This window comes from Carassius carassius, chromosome 34 (genome assembly GCF_963082965.1).
Source record: "Carassius carassius chromosome 34, fCarCar2.1, whole genome shotgun sequence".
NCBI classification, from domain to species: Eukaryota; Metazoa; Chordata; class Actinopteri; order Cypriniformes; family Cyprinidae; genus Carassius; species Carassius carassius.
This window is the reverse complement of record NC_081788.1, coordinates 842,389-863,503: the sequence shown is the minus strand read 5'-3', so window position 1 is coordinate 863,503 and position 21,115 is coordinate 842,389. Positions and strand designations below refer to the sequence as shown.

At 40.8% G+C, this 21,115-nt stretch overlaps 1 protein-coding gene across 1 annotated transcript; it reads left to right on the top strand.

Moving 5' to 3' along the window:
- Positions 1-87: 87 nt before the first annotated feature.
- Positions 88-20,682, top strand: LOC132115295 (protein disulfide isomerase Creld1-like). The gene is made up of 11 exons (XM_059523677.1): positions 88-208; positions 1,164-1,291; positions 1,883-1,965; positions 4,143-4,253; positions 5,125-5,216; positions 12,464-12,643; positions 13,009-13,104; positions 15,272-15,355; positions 15,426-15,521; positions 15,621-15,761; positions 19,299-20,682. The coding sequence occupies exons 2-11, from the start codon at positions 1,169-1,171 to the stop codon at positions 19,517-19,519; spliced, it is 1,227 nt and encodes a 408-aa protein (XP_059379660.1). The 5' UTR covers positions 88-208; positions 1,164-1,168; the 3' UTR covers positions 19,520-20,682.
- The last annotated feature ends 433 nt before the right edge of the window (positions 20,683-21,115 follow it).

Here is a 21,115-nt window from a genome sequence, read left to right as displayed (position 1 = left end):
CCACAACGTTCGTTTTGGCACACGGCGGTCTGTGATTGGCGCATCAGAATCGTTCTTTGATAAGGATTGGCTGTTTACAGGAGGAGGCGGGACTTGAGCGATCAGCTGCATAATGAACTAGAAAACCGAGCGGCTTCGGAGATGCTATAACTGCTCCTGAAACGGAAAGGATTTGGAGGCTGTTTACCACCAAACGCGATCTTATAAAGTGAGTACACGGAACAGAACGATTCGGCATAGGTGATATTCAAATAAAAGCGTGTAAATGTAACAGTGATTGTTTCGATGTATTGTCGCGTTGCAGCCATCGCCGTAGAAACACTGTTGCAATTGAATGAATCTTGTGTACATGAGCAACGCAACGAGTGACATCGTTTATTTGAAGACTAGAGCTGAAGTGTTGCATGAATATAGGAACTCCAGCAGGCATTCAGTCATTCTGGCTCAGCAGAGATCTGGCCTACATACAGCAGCATCACATCTGCATCACATCTGCATCAGCACCACTGCACTGAGGGAAGAGCCCCGATCACATCAGATCAGACAGGAAGAGGAAGTGATCTTTCAGCTCACGCTGGGACTCAGTGCCATAAGGGCTTCAGTCAGTCTAAGTGCTTCAGAGACTCATCAACACAACACACCATATGCTCTTTCATGTCATATTTATTGATCACAGGGCGAGCTACAGCCAGGTCCAACATTCTGAGACCACTAGTGAAAATAATTCTCTTTTGCTTTTTTATATAACTTCATACCATTTTTTATTTTTAGAAGTTAGATTTTCAACAAACAGTGAAAGTGAAAAGTCAAACACATGTTTCATATCTCATGATTTTATTGGTCACACTGGATTCCACGGTCATGAACTATCGGGCAATGGGGAGTCATGGAAATCAATAAAATCTTAAATAAACATATAGTGATATAGTGAAAATATACTTTTCTAGAATACGTACTTTTCTCAGCAAGAAATTTCTCTGGAATGGCTTTTAAAAATCCTTTTTCCAGTAATCATAAACTACTGTAAACTGTGGAAATTCATTGGTTGAAAATGGCAGACCCCTGACTTCATATGTCACGATGAAAATGTATGTTGAAGCAGTAGCGTGTGGAGCTGTTGTGTGTAGTGTGAATGATCCGTGTGTGTGTGTGTGTGTGTGCAGGAGGGATGTGCTGGTCGTGGCCGCTCGTGTCAGTGCTGGTGCTGGTGCTGTGCTCGCTCCTGTCTGTGGGGACGGTGAGGACGGCACCCTGTCAGACCTGCCGCACACTCACCGACCGCTTCATCAAGGTCTGCCAGACCACTTCACACCCAGATAGGGTCATTTTATATGGAAAACAAAAAACTGAAAATAATAAAGACCATAAATGAAGAAAAAGATAAAGAAGAGCACACTGAAGGCTACAGACCAGTGTAGTGTTTCAGTCAGTCTGGTCTTCATCATCCTCATGAAGACCTGACTGATCCAAATATTGCACTGGTTTTATAAATAACCTTCTGAGCTGCAGTTTTCATCCTTTTTAAAATATATGGAATTTATAATGAATGTGCAGACATCTTTCTTTTTTTGTTGATATTAGTTTCATTTTATTTAACACCATTTTATATGCACGAAACATAGAAAGACAGATGAAGAAATAACAACAAATGTTTTAATATAACATTTCAAGGATTGTGAAACTATTGTAATCATCAAAATTGGGTTTCACCAGTGAATTCTTGTTTTTTATATAAATATATATATATATAGTTTGGCCGGCGTGCTTGAACACGGTGTGGGATATTTTACGCATCATTCTCTAAACCCAGTGTGAAGATCTTACATGTGTAACGTTCAGTTCTCCTCAGGTTCAGTTCAGTTGATGGTTCTTCTTTCATTAGGGTTTGGAGCGAACAGCCAATAAGAACTTTGGAGGAGGGAACACCGCTTGGGAAGAGGAGAAGCTGGCCAAATATGCGCGCAGGTAAACATTAGGGTGGTTCTTATTGGAGGGTACATTCGTTTCTCCACTGGAAGTATGTAATGTATGCAAAATAGCATCCAGACGATTTGTGGTTTAGGGTGTGCTCAAAGGATGTTTCTTTTTATCAACAGGTACTTCAAGATCTGGTTGGTGATATTAGCAAAGGTTTTGTGTAAAGATGCACCGATCGATCGGCCAGGAGTCGCTATCAGTTGACTGCCCGATCAGTCTCACTTCTTTCCGTTTTGGTTTTGTTACCAGTGGCACAGGCAATAACGTCACGTCATTCGCACGTTCTCGCTCTCTTCTCTCTGACGAGCCCTTCTCTCACACACGTCTCATCCGCTCTGGTTAAATAACAGCCCCTTTGTTTCTCCACTAGAAGTAGAGGTTAGAGAGTTGGACTTGTCACCTGAAGGGCATGGGTTGGCAGGATTTGTTGGTGGGGGAGTGCTCTCTTCTACCTTCACAAGAGTACTGTGGTTGAACATGTCAGATCATCATAAATATCCAGATCAGATTTCGGTTTTGTTTCAAGTTCACTTTCTTCACCGGTACAGTAATGTCACTTTTAACATTCTGCTTCTATGATCTCAATCTGATATCACGATAGAAAATTGCAATTTAACTTTTAAAAAAACTTTACTTATGGTGTCTTATGCCTTTATTTTGAAAGGACAGTAGTGGACAGTAAGTGAAGTGGTAGAGAGAGGGGAACAGGATCTGAGATTTCTATGAATTTATGAGTTAACGTATTAACATGAGTGGAATTTGCACTGCAGCGCCCCCCACACCTTGATGCTCATAACAAGAATAGCATGTATAGTTATCTTTATTAAATTGAATTAGGTTTAAATCGCCGTCATGAATGAATGAATTATATTTTTGCAGTTTTAAACACAATAATCCACCATGATCTAATTTTACAAAATTTAAATTGCACGTCAGAATAAACACATTGTCAATATTTTTTGAGACCCTAGCTCCCCCATGGTTCGCACCCTGGCCGTTATGGTCATTAAAGGGATGGTTCAGCCAATCACGGGGCGGCAGTGGCTCAGTGGTTCATGTAGGTTGTCTACAAACCGGAAGGTTGGTGGTTCGATCCCCGGCTCCACCTGACCAAGTGTCGAGGTGTCCTTGAGCAAGACACCTAGCCCCAGCTGCTCCTGACGAGCTGGATGGCGCCTTAAATGGCAGACACCGCAGTCGGTGTGTGAATGGGTGAATGTGAGGCAAATTGTAAAGCTCTTTGGATGGCCATGTGGTCTGTTGAAAGCGCTATATAAATGCAGTCCATTTACATTAATGACGATACATTAATGTGTAAAGACACAAAACCATCAGTCTGTGCAAGAAACTGAACAGTATTTAAAAGGTTTTTTTTTTTTTTTACCTCTGATTCACTCAATGTTAGAACTTGGGCACATGAGGAGGCTTCTTCTTGCTTTATGGCAGATCGTAGACTTATAAGTGCGTTACCACCACCTATTTCTCAAATGGACCATTGACACTCTATCTACAATCTCAATTAGGAGTGTCAACGGTCCACTTGAGAGAGAGCTGGTGGTAATGCACTTATAAGTCTGCGATCCGCTGTAAAGCAAGAAGAAAGAAGACGCCTCACGCACCTGCTTGAGAATGCTCAGGAGGTTTCTAAGAGTTCTTATGCGTGAATCAGAAAGAAAAGAAAATATATAAATACTGTTCAGTTTCTTGCACAGACTGATGGTTTTGTGTCTTTACACATTAATGTATCGCCACAAGCTGCAGGGTTTAATTTGGTTTTGTTTGTGTATGTTTTTTTATTTTTATTGCATGTTTTAGCAGTGATTCCCATCACTTACATTATAAGACTGATAGACTGCAATAGCTTGAGGTAAAAATCTTGGTTTGTGGCCAAGTGTGACATCTTGGATGCCCCGGGGGTAAGCAGATAAACATCACATTTTTATTTTTGTGTGAACTATCCCTTTTAGACATAATTAAAATTTTCTTGAGCACATGCTAAACATACTCCAGTATCATGGAAATTATATATTCTTTTTTCCATTTCTTATGATGTGGAGTTTATTGGGCGAGCGAGAGCAGAAGATTTCAAAAGTAAGGGCTAGTAATTATCCTGGTGTATGATCTTTGTTTCACAGACGTGTGTGTGTGTGTGTGTGTGTTTGCAGTGAAACACGTCTGCTAGAGATCGTAGAGGCTGTATGTGACAAGTCTGACTTTGACTGCAACAGGCTGCTGGAGCAGATAGAGGACCGGGTGGAGACATGGTGGTTTCACAGGTGCCTGACTTCTTCTTTTGTTGGTTGTGATTTACAGTCATTTGCAGTCATTCAATTTGGCTTGAGAAAGCACAACGAAAGTTTCTTCTTCAGAGACTAAATTTGGACTGTATCTCCTCCAAAATATTTCAAGCTACAACAATCACCTCGGGTCAGATGTTCAGACTAGTCTGTTTCGGGTTGCTTTATCTTTTCTAATTGATCAGACTTACAAATTTTGTTAAACAGACAATAACAACTATGAAAAGTCCCGTAGACTTTAATGTAGGGGGTCAAAACTTTTGTACAGTAAGGCTTATAGAGTGTGTAAACTGTCTAGCAACATGCTAATCATGCTAGCAACATGCTAACAACATGTATAATTATAAATAAATGTTAACAATGTTAATCATGATTCTAAAATATGCTAGAAACATGTTAGCTACATGCTAATCATCCTAGAATCATGCAAACAATCCTAATTATGTTAGCAATGTGTTAAATCATGCTAGTAACAGCTTCAAAATTTCCTGCTAGGCTCTCTCAAGCCGTCTTCACAGTTTGTTCTCTAACTTTACTCATCTAGTTTTTTTAATCTTTCCCCTTTCCCTGTGCTTCATTGACACCGAAGCTTTTGATGACTGTGAACAAAGATTGTATATAAGGTTTTTTTTTTTTTGATGCTACATAATTAAAAAAGAGAGACTGATTAAACAGGTTCTGTCCAGAGTTTAAGGACATATCCTGGGAGAACAAATTACTGTCTGTTTACTCTGAGTAAACGTAACTGCGTGACTCATTTCATGTCATTGATGATGTTAGCGTGAGATGTGTAAATTGTTGGTTGACATGCGAGACGTTGTATGAGAATGTGTTGTGTGTGAGGTTACAGACAGCAGGAGGCTCCAGACCTGTTCGACTGGCTGTGCATTGAGGAGCTCAGACTGTGCTGCCCACCTGGACACTACGGGCCTGAATGTGCAGGTGATCTCACACACACACACACACACACACACACACACACAGCTGTACGACACCAAGCCTACTGTGGAGCAGATTTTAGCTAAGGTACTTGTCACACTACTGATCTAGTAACAGATTATACTGGTTGAAGCTTGTCAAAGTGGACAGGACAGATTTGGTTATGAAGTCGTACCTGAGATTTTCCACATTCTAAAACCAAATGAAAACCATATACAGTCATGGCAGTGACATAAATTTTGTGTTTTGCAAAGTTTGCTGCTTCAGTATTTGTCAGGTTTCTATTATATACTGAGAAACAACGAGTTTTAAAGGCTTTTATTGGCAAAGATATATAATGAGTCAATATTTACAGTGTTGAATCTTGTTATTCATAACCTCTACGGTTCGCTCTGGCATGCTGGATGTTAGCTTCTGGGCCAAATCCTGACTGATGGCCATCCATTCTTGCCTTATTAGTTCTTGGAGTTGGTCACAATTTGTGGGCTTCTGGTTGTCCACTCGCTTTCTGAGGAGTTGCCTGGCCACGGATAATACATTTCAATGTAAGGATCTTCGAGCCACTTCTTTATCACTCTTGCTTTGTGACATGGTGCTCCATCATGCTGGAAAATGCATGGATCATCACCAAACTGCTCATGGATCGTTGGAAGAAGTCACTCTTGCAGGATGTTTTAATACCATTCTTTATTCACGGCAGTGTTTTTGGGCAGATTTATGAGAGATTCCACTCCCTTGGTTGAAAAGCAAACATGGCTGGTCTCAGGATGCTTCACTGTTGGCATGTCACAGGACCATGGTAGCATTTGCCTTTTGCCTTTCTCCAAACAGTTGATCTTCCAGATGTCCCAAACAGTCGGAAGGGAGCTTCATCAGAGAAAATAACTTTGCACCAGTCTTCTGCTGTCCAATCCTTGTACTTCCTGCAGAATTTCAGTCTGTCCTTGACGTTTTTCTTGTAGAGAAGTGGCTTCTTTGCTGCCCTTCTTGACACCAGGCCATTATCCAAAAGTCTTGGTGCTTGCTGGACACTCTGGGGCGTCCTGAAGACGTCTTCACTGCAGTCAAACCTCTCTCCATGAAGTTCTTGATGAACTGGTAAATGGTTATTTCAGGTGCATTATTCTTTGTAGCAATTTCCTTGCATGTAAGGCCATTTTGATGCAAAGAGATGATGGCTACACATGTTTCTTTGGAGGTAACCATTGCTAACAAGAATACAATGATTGGAAGCACTTCTTCCCTCCATCAGTCTGCTCTTACAATCTATTTAGTATGATAGTGACATGTTATTTTGTTCACTGATCTCTGGTCAAATATTGTTTTCTAATATTGGCTTCCAAGCTAGGTAATTTCAGAATATCTGCCTTACAGCATTTCAAATAATGTAATATTTTCTCATATACACCAAATCAGCTGATCAGCTCTTCCATATTTTCCACAGAAGCTGTGGATTTTTAAGGGATAGTTCACCCAAAAATGAAAATTTGCTGTTAATTTGCTCATCCTCAGGCCATCCAAAATGTAGGTTTTTTCTTTAGTAGAACAGTTATGAAGACTTTTGCTGAAAATGCGGTCCTTGGTGATTCATAAAATACAAGACGGTGGCTACTGTAACCATGGATGTTTTAAATGTCTAAAGCATATAAAGTGAATAAACTAGTCTTCATCAGCTCACCTTTTAACATAAACCATGAGAAACCATAAAAACGTTCATTCAAGTGTTGGGTTCACACATGAGCATATCAGTGGCTTATCGGTCTTCGGTTCGAGTCAAACTGTTTGCTCAGTGCAGTGACTGTTGGAGGAACTGGAGTGCTGAATGATTCATTCATCACATGATCAGATACGCCGGTGTTTCAGCTCTGTCTGTTGGGCATCCGAAAGTGAGTTCTGATAGATTAACTTGTAGATCTGTGCTGCTCGAGCCACAAACTGTTTCAGACACTTCAGTCTGTTTTGGTGAACTGGTTGATTTAATTCACAAAGAAGAACTGGTTCTCAGAAACCATTTGTTTGTCAATGTCAATGTCAATGTCAATGTCACCTTTATTTATATAGCGCTTTAAACAAAATACATTGCGTCAAAGCAACTGAACAACATTCATTAGGAAAACAGTGTCAATAATGCAAAGATGATAGTTAAAGGCAGTTCATCATTGGATTCAGTTATGTCATCTCTGTTCAGTTAAATAGTGTCTGTCCATTTATTTGCAATCAAGTCAACGATATCGCTGTAGATGAAGTGTCCCCAACTAAGCAAGCCAGAGGCGACAGCGGCAAGGAACCGAAACTCCATCGGTGACAGAATGGAGAAAAAAACCTTGGGAGAAACCAGGCTCAGTTGGGGGGCCAGTTCTCCTCTGACCAGACGAAACCAGTAGTTCAATTCCAGGCTGCAGCAAAGTCAGATTGTGCAGAAGAATCATCTGTTTCCTGTGGTCTTGTCCTGGTGCTCCTCTGAGACAAGGTCTTTACAGGGGATCTGTATCTGGGGCTCTAGTTGTCCTGGTCTCCGCTGTCTTTCAGGGATGTAGAGGTCCTTTCTAGGTGCTGATCCAGCATCTGGTCTGGATACGTACTGGATCCGGGTGACTGCAGTGACCCTCTGATCTGGACACAGACTGGATCTGGTGGCCACGGTGACCTCGGAACAAGAGAGAAACAGACAAATATTAGCGTAGATGCCATTCTTCTAATGATGTAGCAAGTACATAGGTTGTTATGGGAAGTGTTTCCGGTTCCGGTTTACCTAATTAATGCAGCCTAAAAATCCTTTAACGGATTTGGATAATAAAAGCATATTAGTATGTTATGTGTATGCCAGGTTAAAGAGATGGGTCTTTAATCTAGATTTAAACTGCAAGAGTGTGTCTGCCTCCCGAACAATGTTAGGTAGGTTATTCCAGAGTTTGGGCGCCAAATAGGAAAAGGATCTGCCGCCTGCAGTTGATTTTGATATTCTAGGTATTATCAAATTGCCTGAGTTTTGCGGACGTAGAGGATTATAATGTAAAAGGAGCTCATTCAAATACTGAGGTGCTAAACCATTCAGGGCTTTATAAGTAATAAGCAATATTTTAAAATCTATGCGATGCTTGATAGGGAGCCAGTGCAGTGTTGACAGGACCGGGCTAATATGGTCATACTTCCTGGTTCTAGTAAGAACTCTTGCTGCTGCATTTTGGACTAGCTGTAGTTTGTTTACTAAGCGTGCAGAACAACCACCCAATAAAGCATTACAATAATCTAACCTTGAGGTCATAAATGCATGGATTAACATTTCTGCATTTGACATTGAGAGCATAGGCCGTAATTTAGATATATTTTTGAGATGGAAAAATGCAGTTTTACAAATGCTAGAAACGTGGCTTTCTAAGGAAAGATTGCGATCAAGTAGCACACCTAGGTTCCTAACTGATGACGAAGAATTGACAGAGCAACCATCAAGTCTTAGACAATGTTCTAGGTTATTACAAGCAGAGTTTTTAGGTCCTATAATTAACACCTCTGTTTTTTCAGAATTTAGCAGTAAGAAATTACTCGTCATCCAGTTTTTTATATCGACTATGCAATCCATTAGTTTTTCAAATTGGTGTGTTTCACCGGGCTGCGAAGAAATATAGAGCTGAGTATCATCAGCATAACAGTGAAAGCTAACACCATGTTTCCTGATGATATCTCCCAAGGGTAACATATAAAGCGTGAAGAGTAGCGGCCCTAGTACTGAGCCTTGAGGTACTCCATACTGCACTTGTGATCGATAGGATACATCTTCATTCACTGCTACGAACTGATGGCGGTCATATAAGTACGATTTAAACCATGCTAATGCACTTCCACTGATGCCAACAAAGTATTCAAGTCTATGCAAAAGAATGTTGTGGTCAATTGTGTCAAACGCAGCACTAAGATCCAATAAAACTAACAGAGAGATACACCCACGATCAGATGATAAGAGCAGATCATTTGTAACTCTAAGAAGAGCAGTCTCAGTACTATGATACGGTCTAAATCCTGACTGGAAATCCTCACATATACCATTTTTCTCTAAGAAGGAATATAATTGTGTGGATACCACCTTTTCTAGTATCTTGGACAGAAAAGGGAGATTCGAGATTGGTCTATAATTAACTAGTTCTTTGGGGTCAAGTTGTGGTTTTTTGATGAGAGGCTTAATAACAGCCAGTTTGAAGGTTTTGGGGACATGTCCTAATGACAATGAGGAATTAATAATAGTCAGAAGAGGATCTATGACTTCTGGAAGCACCTCTTTCAGGAGCTTAGATGGTATAGGGTCTAACATACATGTTGTTGGTTTAGATGATTTAACAAGTTTATACAATTCTTCCTCTCCTATAGTAGAGAATGAGTGGAACTGTTCCTCAGGGGATCTATAGTGCACTGTCTGATGTGATACTGTAGCTGACGGCTGAATGGTTGCAATTTTATCTCTAATAGTATCGATTTTAGAAGTAAAGTAGTTCATAAACTCATTACTGCTGTGGTGTTGGGAAATGTCAACACTTGTTGAGGCTTTATTTTTCGTTAATTTAGCCACTGTATTGAATAAATACCTGGGGTTATGTTTGTTTTCTTCTAAAAGAGAAGAAAAGTAATCGGATCTAGCAGTTTTTAATGCTTTTCTGTAGGATATGTTACTTTCCCGCCAAGCAATACGAAATACCTCTAGTTTTGTTTTCCTCCAGCTGCGCTCCATTTTTCGGGCTGCTCTCTTTAGGGTGCGAGTATGCTCATTATACCATGGTGTCAAACTGTTTTCCTTAACCTTCCTTAAGCGTAAAGGAGCAACTTTATTTAAAGTGCTAGAAAAGAGAGAGTCCATAGTTTCTGTTACATCATCAAGTTGTTCTGAGGTTTTGGATATGCTAAGGAATTTGGATACATCAGGAAGATAACTTAAAAAGCAGTCTTTTGTGTTAGAAATGATGGTTCTTCCATACTTGTAACAAGAAGTAGAATTTACAATTTTGGCTATATGAATTTTGCAAAGAACTAAATAATGATCTGAGATATCATCACTTGGCTGAATAATTTCAACACTATCAACATCAATTCCATGTGACAGTATTAAATCTAGAGTATGATTTCGACAATGAGTAGGTCCTGAAACGTGTTGTCTAACACCAATAGAGTTCAGAATGTCTATAAATGCTGATCCCAATGCATCGTTTTCATTATCAACATGGATATTAAAATCACCAACTATTAAAACTTTATCTGCAGCCAGAACTAACTCAGATGTAAAATCACCAAACTCTTTAATAAAGTCTGTATGGTGCCCTGGTGGCCTGTATACAGTAGCCAGTACAAACATAACAGGGGATTTATCATTAACATTTGTTTCTTTGGATAATGTTATATGAAGTACCATTACTTCAAACGAGTTATACTTGAAGCCTGCCCTCTGAGAAATCCTGAAAACGTTGTTATAAATTAAAGCAACACCTCCACCTTTGCCTTTTAGACGTGGCTCATGTTTATAACAGTAATCTTGGGGGGTGGACTCATTTAAAATAATGTAATCATCAGGTTTTAGCCAGGTTTCTGTCAAACAGAGTACATCTAGATTATGATCAGTGATCATATTATTTACAAAAAGTGTTTTCGTAGAAAGGGATTTGATATTCAATAAGCCAAGCTTTATCATTTGTTTATCCATATTGCTTCTGTTTTTTATTTGTTGAACCTCAATTAAATTGTTAATCTTAACCTGGTTTGGACGTTTTTTGTATTTTCTAGTTAGGGGAACAGACACAGTCTCTATAGTGTGATATCTAGGTGAAAGAGTCTCTATGTGCTGAGAATTAACTGACCTCTGTGACGGGAGGCAGCTAGCAGACGGTCGGTTTAGCCAGTCTGTCTGCTTCCTGACCTGGGCCCCAGTTAGTCAAGTATAAACACTAAGACTATTTGCCATATTTCTAGAGAGAAGAGTGGCGCCACCCCAGGAGGGATGAAGACCATCTCTTTTAAACAGGTCAGGTCTGCCCCAAAAGCTCGTCCAATTGTCTATGAAACCTATGTTATTCTGTGGGCACCACTTAGACATCCAGCCATTGAGTGATGACAATCTGCTATGCATCTCATCACCACGGTAAGCAGGGAGGGGACCAGAGCATATTACAGTGTCTGACATCGTGCTTGCAAGTTCACACACCTCTTTAATGTTATTTTTAGTGATCTCCGACTGGCGAAGTCGAACATCATTAGCGCCGGCATGAATAACAATCTTACTGTATTTACGTTTAGCATTAGCCAGCACTTTTAAATTTGCCAAGATGTCAGGCGCTCTGGCTCCCAGTAAACATTTGACTATGGTGGCTGTTGTCTCTATATTCACGTTCCGTACAATAGAATCACCAATAACTAGAGCACTTTCATCAGGTTTCTCAGTGGGTGCATCACTGAGTGGGGAGAACCTGTTTAATGTTTTGATCGGAACAGAAGAGCGGTGTTTTGACCCACGACTACGCTGCCTCACCGTCACCCAGTTGCCCTGCTGCAGGGGCTCTGTTTCCGGAACCGAACAATGTACAGGAATCCCTGAGCTAGACGCATCCAAAGCCATATCTAGAGCCCTAACATTCTTACTGTCCTCAATTAAAGTTTGGATGCGTGTCTCTAATTCTGAAATCTTCTCTGTCAGCCTAACTATTTCCCTGCATTTATCACATGTGAATCCCTCATCAGCGACAGAGATAGATAAACTGTACATGTGGCAAGAGGTGCAAATAACAATGATATGAGAAGCCATTACTCACCGTGCTTGATGAAAATTCTTACTGCGGTTGTTTGATGAACTTGTGAAAAACACTTTAAAAAACAGAGAGTGATAGTAAGATAAAGATTCTAGAGAAAAAAATAAAATAAAAACAGCTACACGGAGCTACAAAATGTTACACAAGGCCAACAGGAAGTAGAGAAAACACTGTCCAACAGCGACACCCGCAGGCAAGAGGATGTCCAAGCAAGCGCAAGAGTTTGTGAACCGGACATCTGAACCGCTTGCCTGAGGCACTGGATTACAGGTAATAATGTTGTAAATAATGTTCAGTTTCCCGCACAGACTGATTGTTAAGAGCCACGAGTATTAATTTTGTGTTGCTTGATATGATTTTTTGGGGTGAACGATCCTTTAAAAGCTGGGTTAGAGTTCATCCTTGCATCTGCCTGTTTGGTGTTCACACTCCGATTTCAGCAGAGAAGCTGATTGTGTGTGTGTGCAGAGTGTCCGTCTGGTCCTGGAGGAGTGTGTGGAGGTCTGGGCCGCTGTGAGGGTGAAGGCACACGTCTGGGAGATGGAGACTGTGTTTGTGACCCGGGATACTCGGGCGTCCTGTGTCAGGACTGTGCCGATGGATACTACAGAGAAAAGAGCTCCAACCACACACAGCCTCCCTGCTCAGGTAACCGTTCTCAGGAGCCTACAGGAAACATGATGCTGAAACATCTGATCACTAGTGTGAATGTGTGATGTTGCATATTCTGTTCCATAACTTTAATCCACTTTGACTAGAACAAGACTCATATTCAACAGAAATGCAAGTTCAAAGAAGCTTTGTGCAAATAAACAAAACATGCATAGAAAGAGAGTTGTTGCAGAAGAATCAGTGCTAAAAATCTGCTGCAGAGATGGATTCGAAGAAGAAAGAAATGAATGTTGTAAATGTTATTATTCCCAAGTGCTGAACCACAGTTGACCTGCTCAGTGAACATTATTCACATATGAAGATATTGACTGTATGTTCAAATGTCTGTCTGTTTTATGCAGCTTGCCATCATTCCTGTAAAAAGTGCACAGGTCCACAGGACAACAGGTGTCTGGACTGTAAGCCTGGATGGATCCTTCACAGCAGCAAGTGTGTTGGTGAGTTCAAAAGCACTTCTCCAGAAATACAAACTCATTTGGAAAGTGGTTTGAACTAAATTCATATTTGTAAAAACTGGCTTCTGGATTTTTACTACTTCTGTGTGGAACACAAATGGAGATTTACGACCCAAGCACACATGCAGTGATCAGAGGCTGTCAGGCTTCACATAGAACTATTATAAAGGACTGCATGATCTATCAGAATTATCGGGCTGCCCCGACTAAAGAGTTTTGATTCATTTAAGCCATTAGTTGACTAATGACATGTTTATTTAATTTAATTTAATGACATAATAAACTAGTGTTTTCTGAGACTGTGTCGGCTGCAAAGATGAATGTAGCGATACTGTCTCGCCGGCTCTGAAGTGCAGTGGATGCTCAGTTTTGTGACGTGTTCCAGTTAACAGAATGAATCACTGAGTTGGACCCCCCTCCTAAAAATGGCTTGTAAACTCAATCAGGTGCAGCTCATCACCTTTTCAACGGCACGCAAAGCCCTTTGACTTTGAAAGACACTGTCAAAAGATCTCTGGGATAAAGGTGTGGACAGGCACAAGTCAGGAGATGGAGACAAAAACATTTCAAAGGATTTATCAATGCCTAGAATCACAGGAAGTGGAAGGTATTTAGTACAACACTGACCCTCCCTGGATCAGGACATCGCTCCAAACTGATGAAAGAGCTGGAGGAAACTGGTCAGAGAGACGACCTAGAGGCCAACGGCTAAATTTGTGACAAAGAGTGGTCATTGTGTGCATGTGACAATAATATTGTAAATCCTCCACAGTTGTGGCTTGTATGGGAGCGTTGGAGAAAAAAGCCACTCCTCAAGAAAAGCCACATGAGCTTTGCCAAAATGCACCTTGAAGATTCTGAGGCAGAAGAGACTAAAATATTTGGCCTCAACGCCAAATAATATGTCTGGCGGAAATCCAATTCAGCTTTGCATCCAGAAAACAGCATTCCCCCAGTAAAGTATGGAGGTGTTCATATGCTGTTCTGGGGTGTTTCTCTGCAGCAGAGACAGGATAGAAGGAAACATTGATGGGGAATACTGAGGAAAATCTGCTGCTCTCTGCCAGAAAGGTGTCAATGGGATGAAGGTTTACCTTCCAACTTGACAATGACCCAAAGCACACAGCAAAACTGAGCACAAGGGGAAAAAGTGAATGTCTTGCATGGATTAGTCAGAGCCTAGACTTAAACCCCACTGAAAATCTGTGGAATGAATTGAAGACTGCAGTCCACAAACGTTCACCATCAAATTGAACCTTCAGCAGAAATTCTAGAGTGGGCAAATACCACAAAGTCTACTAGATGTGCAAAGTTACTAGAAACAAATCCTAACAGAATGAAGACTGAAAATGAAGCCAAATGTGCTTCAACAAAATTCTGACACAAGGGGGGGATCCTTTTACCAACTCGATTCAGTTATTTGACATGTTGATGTTATAAGTAGCACCGAGTAAATACAGCTTGATAAAACTAAAACTGTGTCCGTCTTCACTACAGTCTGCAAAATTGATTATTTTGATTGATTATTTTTAAAATGATTATTTTAAAGGGGACTGATTCTTTTCTAAACCCACTGTATTTGAGGCGGCTCAATGATATCTGAGTGTTTAGATATCCTGTCTGAGATATTGTAATAATCTCATGGATCAGTCAGTAACGATCTCTCCATAACTTTCTGAAGACAGGCGGTTTCCTTAAAAAAATACAGTGATATAAAAACACCTGCACTGGGTTTCAACTTTGACATGTGCAGAGCTCATGTTTATTCAACGAAGTCAAAGCCTTTCTATTTGTGATGGTCAGTTTTGATATTCTGGCGGCCGCCACAAATAAATCAATGTATGGGAAACACAACGGAACTTACCTGCTTGAACTCTTTCATTTTATCTGGGTGTCTGTCTTTAAAGTGTTTTGTTATTTTGGTGTGTTTCCTCCTTTTGATGTCTTTATGAAGAGAGTGCATCTGCGCACCTTTCGGATAGCGCATCAAGAACCGGGCTGACCGGTCACTCGGTACCACCGGCACTTGGTACTGAGACATTTGTATTTTTTTTGTACTGACTTGTTACCGAAGTACCGGTTCTTTGGACAACACTAACCAGTGTAACATAGCTTTTAATCACTGTTTGTGTGTGTGTGTTTACTGCAGATGTGGATGAATGCGGCACTGAATTAGCACGTTGTCCATCCAACACATACTGCTTCAACACAGATGGCTCTTATGAGTGCAGAGGTCAGTCTCACGCTAATGCTTATGAATGCATGCTGTGTGTTTGAGTGTGTACTCATAAAGCTGTGTGTAGGCTGTGATCAGGCGTGTGTGGGCTGTATGGGAAGTGGACCTGCTCGCTGTAAGAAGTGTGCTCGAGGTTTCAGACTCACTGGAGCAAAGTGTCTAGGTAAGTGTGTGTTTATGGACCATTTCTGGACAGCTTCCATGAACCTTAATTTAGCCCTCAGACTCACAAGCATCAAATGTATCTCTCTGTCTTTGTCAGACATCGATGAGTGTTCGGAGAGAGCCATCGCCTGTCCTGGACTCAATGAAGCTTGTATAAATGAGGAGGGCTCATTCCGCTGCGAGTGTGCTGAGGGATTCATTCAACGGGACAGCATCTGTGTGGAGAATCTGCCACCGAGTGAGTAAACACATGATCAAGCCCAACGCTTCCACACTAAGAGTATGACAAAATGAGCTGAACAAGCATGAAAATTGTTCAGTGTCACAATCACAAATCATTTCATTTCCATCAGCACCAACACAATGTTCTAATGGATGGTAATATTAAAACGGTAGTTAAAATGATCGGTCTGTGATTATTTAATCTCATATCATTTCAAGTTGAGATAAACGTCAGTGATGCTTTGCCACAAGCAGGAACTGCAGGAGCAACTACAACAGACAGATGTGATTACCGTATTTTCCGGACTATAAGTTTTTTCATAGTTTGGCTGGTCCTGCAACTTATAGTCAGGTGCGACTTATTTATCAAAATTAATTTGACATGAACCGAGAGAAATGAGCCAAGAGAAATGAACCAAGAGAAAACATTACCGTCTACAGCCGCCAGAGGGCGCTCTATGCTGCTCAGTGCTCCTGTAGTCTACACTGAAAACACAGAGTGCCCTCTCGCGGCTGTAGACGGTAATGTTTTCTCTTGGTTCTTGGTTCTAAATAAATGCGACTTATAGTCCAGTGTGACTTATATATGTTTTTTTCCTCATCATGATGTATTATTGGACTGATGTGACTTATACTTAGGTGCGACTTATAGTCGGAAAAATATGGTATATATATTCATATATATATATATATATATATATATATATATATATATATATATATATATTTACCAGATCAGGCTTCACCTGCAGAAGGGGTCCAACTGTGATCTTTCATTAACCACAGCCACCTTGATCTTGTCTGCTGGCGCTGCTGTCTCCCTGGTGGCCTTCCTCAGTCGTTTAGGTTCCAACACAAGCTACTGTAAGGAGTAGTGCACAGATGTAGCTGGGAAGCCCAAGAGCCAGCTTCAATAGGGAACAAGACTTCATGTCATCCTTTAGTAGAAGCCTCGTCAATCAGATTGTGATACTTGGCTTTCTTCAGCTCGTCCTCCTGGTGCACAGTGAGCACAACTACCAAGATTGTGCTCCTGGACAGAAGTGTGGTCATGTACACTTTTGGGCAGACAAGCTTATTTTTGGGGTCAACAACAGTCAGAAGCTTGATACAAAATAGTTGGCAGGGTACTGTCATTTCTGCTTAACTTGGGAACCTTGTGTCTCTGCCTTGGGAAACTGACTCCTCTGAGCAGTGGTACCTGATATTGACTGGCTCCGTCCATTTGGCGATTTCAACAAGAACCTTGCCATTTTCCCATCTGTAATGGCCTTCTTCCAGTGCCTTGGGGAAAATCCTGTTAAAGGTCCCGTGCTTCGTGATCCCATGTTTTAAACTTTAGTTAGTGTGTAATGTTGTTGTTAGAGTATAAATAATATCTGTAAAATTTAAAAGCTCAAAGTTCAATGCCAAGCGAGATGTTTTATTTAACAGAATTCGCCTACATCGAACGACCCGTTTGGACTACATCCCTCTAGTTCCTGCAGTAATGACGTCACTAAAACAGTTTTTTGACTAAACTCCGCCCACATGAATACACAAAAAAGGGGGCGTGGTCGTGTTGCGCTCCGACGGAGAAGAGGAAGAGCTGCGTTTGTGTTTGTCGCCATGTCGTTGAAACGCTGTTATTTTCATCTCAGAGTCCAATCAGATTTGTTTGGGCTTCCCAGGGACGCTGTACTTGGAGATTAATGGTTACAATTTATGTTTAACTCGGTTCCCGACAATTATAATCCTCATGTAAAACTATGTGCAGCACATTTTGCTGAGGACAGCTTCCTCAATCTCAATCAGTTTAATGCCGGATTCACACAAAGATTATTCCTGAAAGATGGAGCAGTTCCCTCTTTGTCTGGAGAAGGCATTGGTTATGGACCACAACCGGTAAGTGTATTTTATTATTTAAGTTGGTGCGTTTAACAGTTCTGTAACTTATTACACAAAGGGCAATGCTGTTTAGCTTTGTTAACTAGATGTTAGGGCTGTCCAAATAAATCAAATGCGATTTTAATGCTCATCTCGTCAGTAAAAACGCTCCTGTGATTATAAGTACATCTCCAGCACATGCTCCTGCACACTTGCTTCTCAAAACTAGCCCAATCATGTTTCCAGGAGGGTAACGTGCGCTCAGCTGCTGTCGAATCACAACACAGGAACCGCTGGCCCAATCAGAACTCGTCACGTATTTCTGAAGGAGGGACTTTATAGAACAAGAAAGTCATCAGCCCGTTTTTATGACAGTGAAAACAGCGGTATACAGATAGGTGAATTGTGTGAAAAATACTGTTTTTTTACAAGCGAAACATGAACACATGTTATATTGCACACTGTAAACACAATCAAAGCTTAAAAAAAGCGCGAAAACGGGACCTTTAAATGTGTTTCATGGTGCACAGGGCTACTTCTTTACAATGATGGCAGGATGGATCCTTGTCTTTGCTTCAGATCTTTAGGTTGTTTGGAGTTGGTAATATGTCAGCTACAGAACGCAAGTAGAAGGTCAGTTTGCCCTGGCCAGTAGTCCAGAGTTCCTTACTGGACAGCAAACGCTCCAGCACCTGATCCCACTGCACCCCCTGCTCTTGATAGAAGAATGAATCTGCTCTTAGAAGCCGACTTCTTCTGGAGCCTTCCGGAACCTCTGCACCACTAGTGTCCCCCTTTGTTTGGCATCAGCCTAACTCCAACTCGTTTTGCCGTTTCCCAGGCGTCTTTGGCAGATCATGCTGATGATTTCATTTCCCTCACTGCCTCCTCGGGCTTCCGCTTTCTGCCACACTTGACAGTTTCTCATCTGTAGACAGTAGCAGTGTTTTTTGGGTGAAGTGACATTACAATTCATTATATGACATGTCATGTCATTAAGGTTTTATTAAATTGTAATAAAATCAAATGATTGACCTTGACAAACAGTCACATGGGTTTTTCTTTGCATGTTGGATAAATCACATGACTTTGGTCACCACGTGACTTTGATTTGGCAAATTTTTTCAAATATTACAGATGTCAAGCAGTTTGGAAAAACAGTGAAGTGATTATGGCAAACCACTTATTATTACCCTTGATCAATTTTTATGATGTCAGAACAGTGGAATCACCTTGACATTTTGACTGTATGCATCACAAAAATTACTTTTAATTAAAAAATATATAGTCAATGTATTTATGAATTGCATTTTTTAAGCATGACATCATTGACCCATTGATCATTCATCAGTGTGAATGTTGAGCATGTGAGTTAGTTGGCACTCATTTAGTGTACTCACGCCAGTGCAGGAATGTCATCATACATGGCTAAAGCATCAGTTACACACCTTCATTCAGCACTGCTAAAACTCTTGTGTACCTGTGTCAGTTAGGAAGTGAAAAACAGAGGAACGAGTAGGAAACTGTCCATTATATATTTTGACACAGAGTACTTGAAGGAAGCTTTTAATTTTCCTTTCTCAATGGGGTAATTTATGTCCATATCAATGCCGCCACAGTCTTAGAAACTATGTATGTTCACCCAGAGAGACATGCTGTGTAACCTCGTCTGTTTGTGTCCTCACAGTGGGGCCAGAGAAGGGCTTGTTTGATGACATGACGGATGACGAGGTGCTTGTGCTCCAGCAGATGTTCTTCGGCGTGGTGATCTGTGCTCTCGCTACTCTAGCTGCCAAAGGAGACATGGTCTTCACAGCAATCTTCATCGGAGGAGTGGCTGCCATGGCAGGATACTGGATCTCAGAGAAGGGTGACCGCGTGCTGGACGGCTTTCTTAAAGGACGCTAATGAACCGGACGCTGAGAGACTTCAACAGGGTGATGCCACTGAAACGTGAAGCTATAGGTTTGGCGACCTCCGTGGATCTGGGAATGCATGTCAATCAGGGACGTTTAGCACTGGGCCGGAGTGGCAGCAGCAACACTGCTGTTTAAAGCTCTGATGATGATGATGAAGATGATCGGCTCATTTATAACACTGTGTTTCAACAGTTCAGCTGCTGCTGTATTTAGGAGACTCACACAGTAATGGAAATGCTTGGCCAAACCCAAAGAGACATACTGTACACAGCCCATTCAGGCAGAGGTACTGTACATAATGGCATGGACATGTTGGCATTTATGCACATTTATACATGGATACTCTGTTCATTTTTTCCTAATCTGTCTAAATGCATAAAACAATTTATTTGAAAGATTTCGGAAGTGACACAAAGGACACTCCGAAAGTCATGTTGTTTGGGCATTTGGCAACATTCCCAAATGCATGAATGCAGAGCTGTCACAGAAGACGTCTCTCAAACCAGGGCTGTGTGTGAAAGTAGGGTCTTGAATACGTATGGCAAATCAATTTCAACAGGGTCCCCACACTGTTTGATCAGTGCATTTCCATTAACACTGGATAAGGGTTTCTTTTTAATATTAGTTTGGGAGCTCGGTCTTCCTAGCACAACTAGAAAATGTATATTGGTAATAGAGATTTCTGTGACTTATAAGATTTTATTCAATATCATGACCAGGAATGCACTGATGCTAATTTTTCTAGGTTTTCTCTGGCTGTGGGACCCCTGTTTTAAATATGCAACTGGTAGAACACAGTAATGAATGTGATTCACTGTTTCACTGAGTGTACTTTACCTGCAGATCCAACATGTGTGGCCTTTTAGTCATTTGTTTCACTGATGTTTTTGGTTTCAGCACAGGTAGCTTTAATGCATTGATCATATCATATCTGCATGCTTTACCTTCTGCTTTAGATGAAAATGTGTAAATGTGTCATCTATTTATTTTGTTTGTCATATTTATTATGTCCAATGTGAATATGCCCTATAACGACAGACAGAGACGTGGGCAAGATTTCTGCCAGCCTTAATGTGAATTATGTTTTGAGTTGTCTTGGCACTTGTTGGTAGCATGGAGGACATTATAATTTCATTAAAAACCCATTTAAATGACCTGCGTTGCTCATTTACAACCTGTTATACAGGACTGTACAACTCTTTTGTATGCACACTGTTTGGCATTATGAACTCCACGCTTGAATTATGAACGTTTTCTTAAAGGTTCATTAAAATGTAATAAGCTTCTCATGCTCTGAAACCATTATCCAGTGTCACCAAAGCTGTTTTAAAGTCTTCCTCTGACCCCGTTTCACATCCAGTCAATTTCAGATGGATGAAATTAAGTCCTGTCCAAAATAATTACTCCTCATTAAAATCTCAGAAAATATTACAAGAGGGTCTCTCAAATCAATGCCATTTCACACCAAACCAAATCCAAAGCACAAAAGATAAAAAGTTCATTTATTTTTTAATCAACTTAAACATGTTTTCTTAAACTTATGTACAAAGTTGATGAAACATTCCGAACATCTCATGTTTTCAGC

What these genes read in the sequence shown, in the direction of transcription:
- LOC132115295 (XM_059523677.1), top strand. Translation starts at nt 1,169, where the DNA reads ATGTGCTGGTCGTGGCCGCTCGTGTCAGTGCTGGTGCTGGTGCTGTGC. An exon ending in CTGGCCAAATATGCGCGCAG is followed by an intron (nt 1,966 to 4,142) that starts GTAAACATTAGG and finishes GTGTGTTTGCAG; the next exon opens with TGAAACACGTCTGCTAGAGA. An exon ending in TCACAGCAGCAAGTGTGTTG is followed by an intron (nt 13,105 to 15,271) that starts GTGAGTTCAAAA and finishes TGTTTACTGCAG; the next exon opens with ATGTGGATGAATGCGGCACT.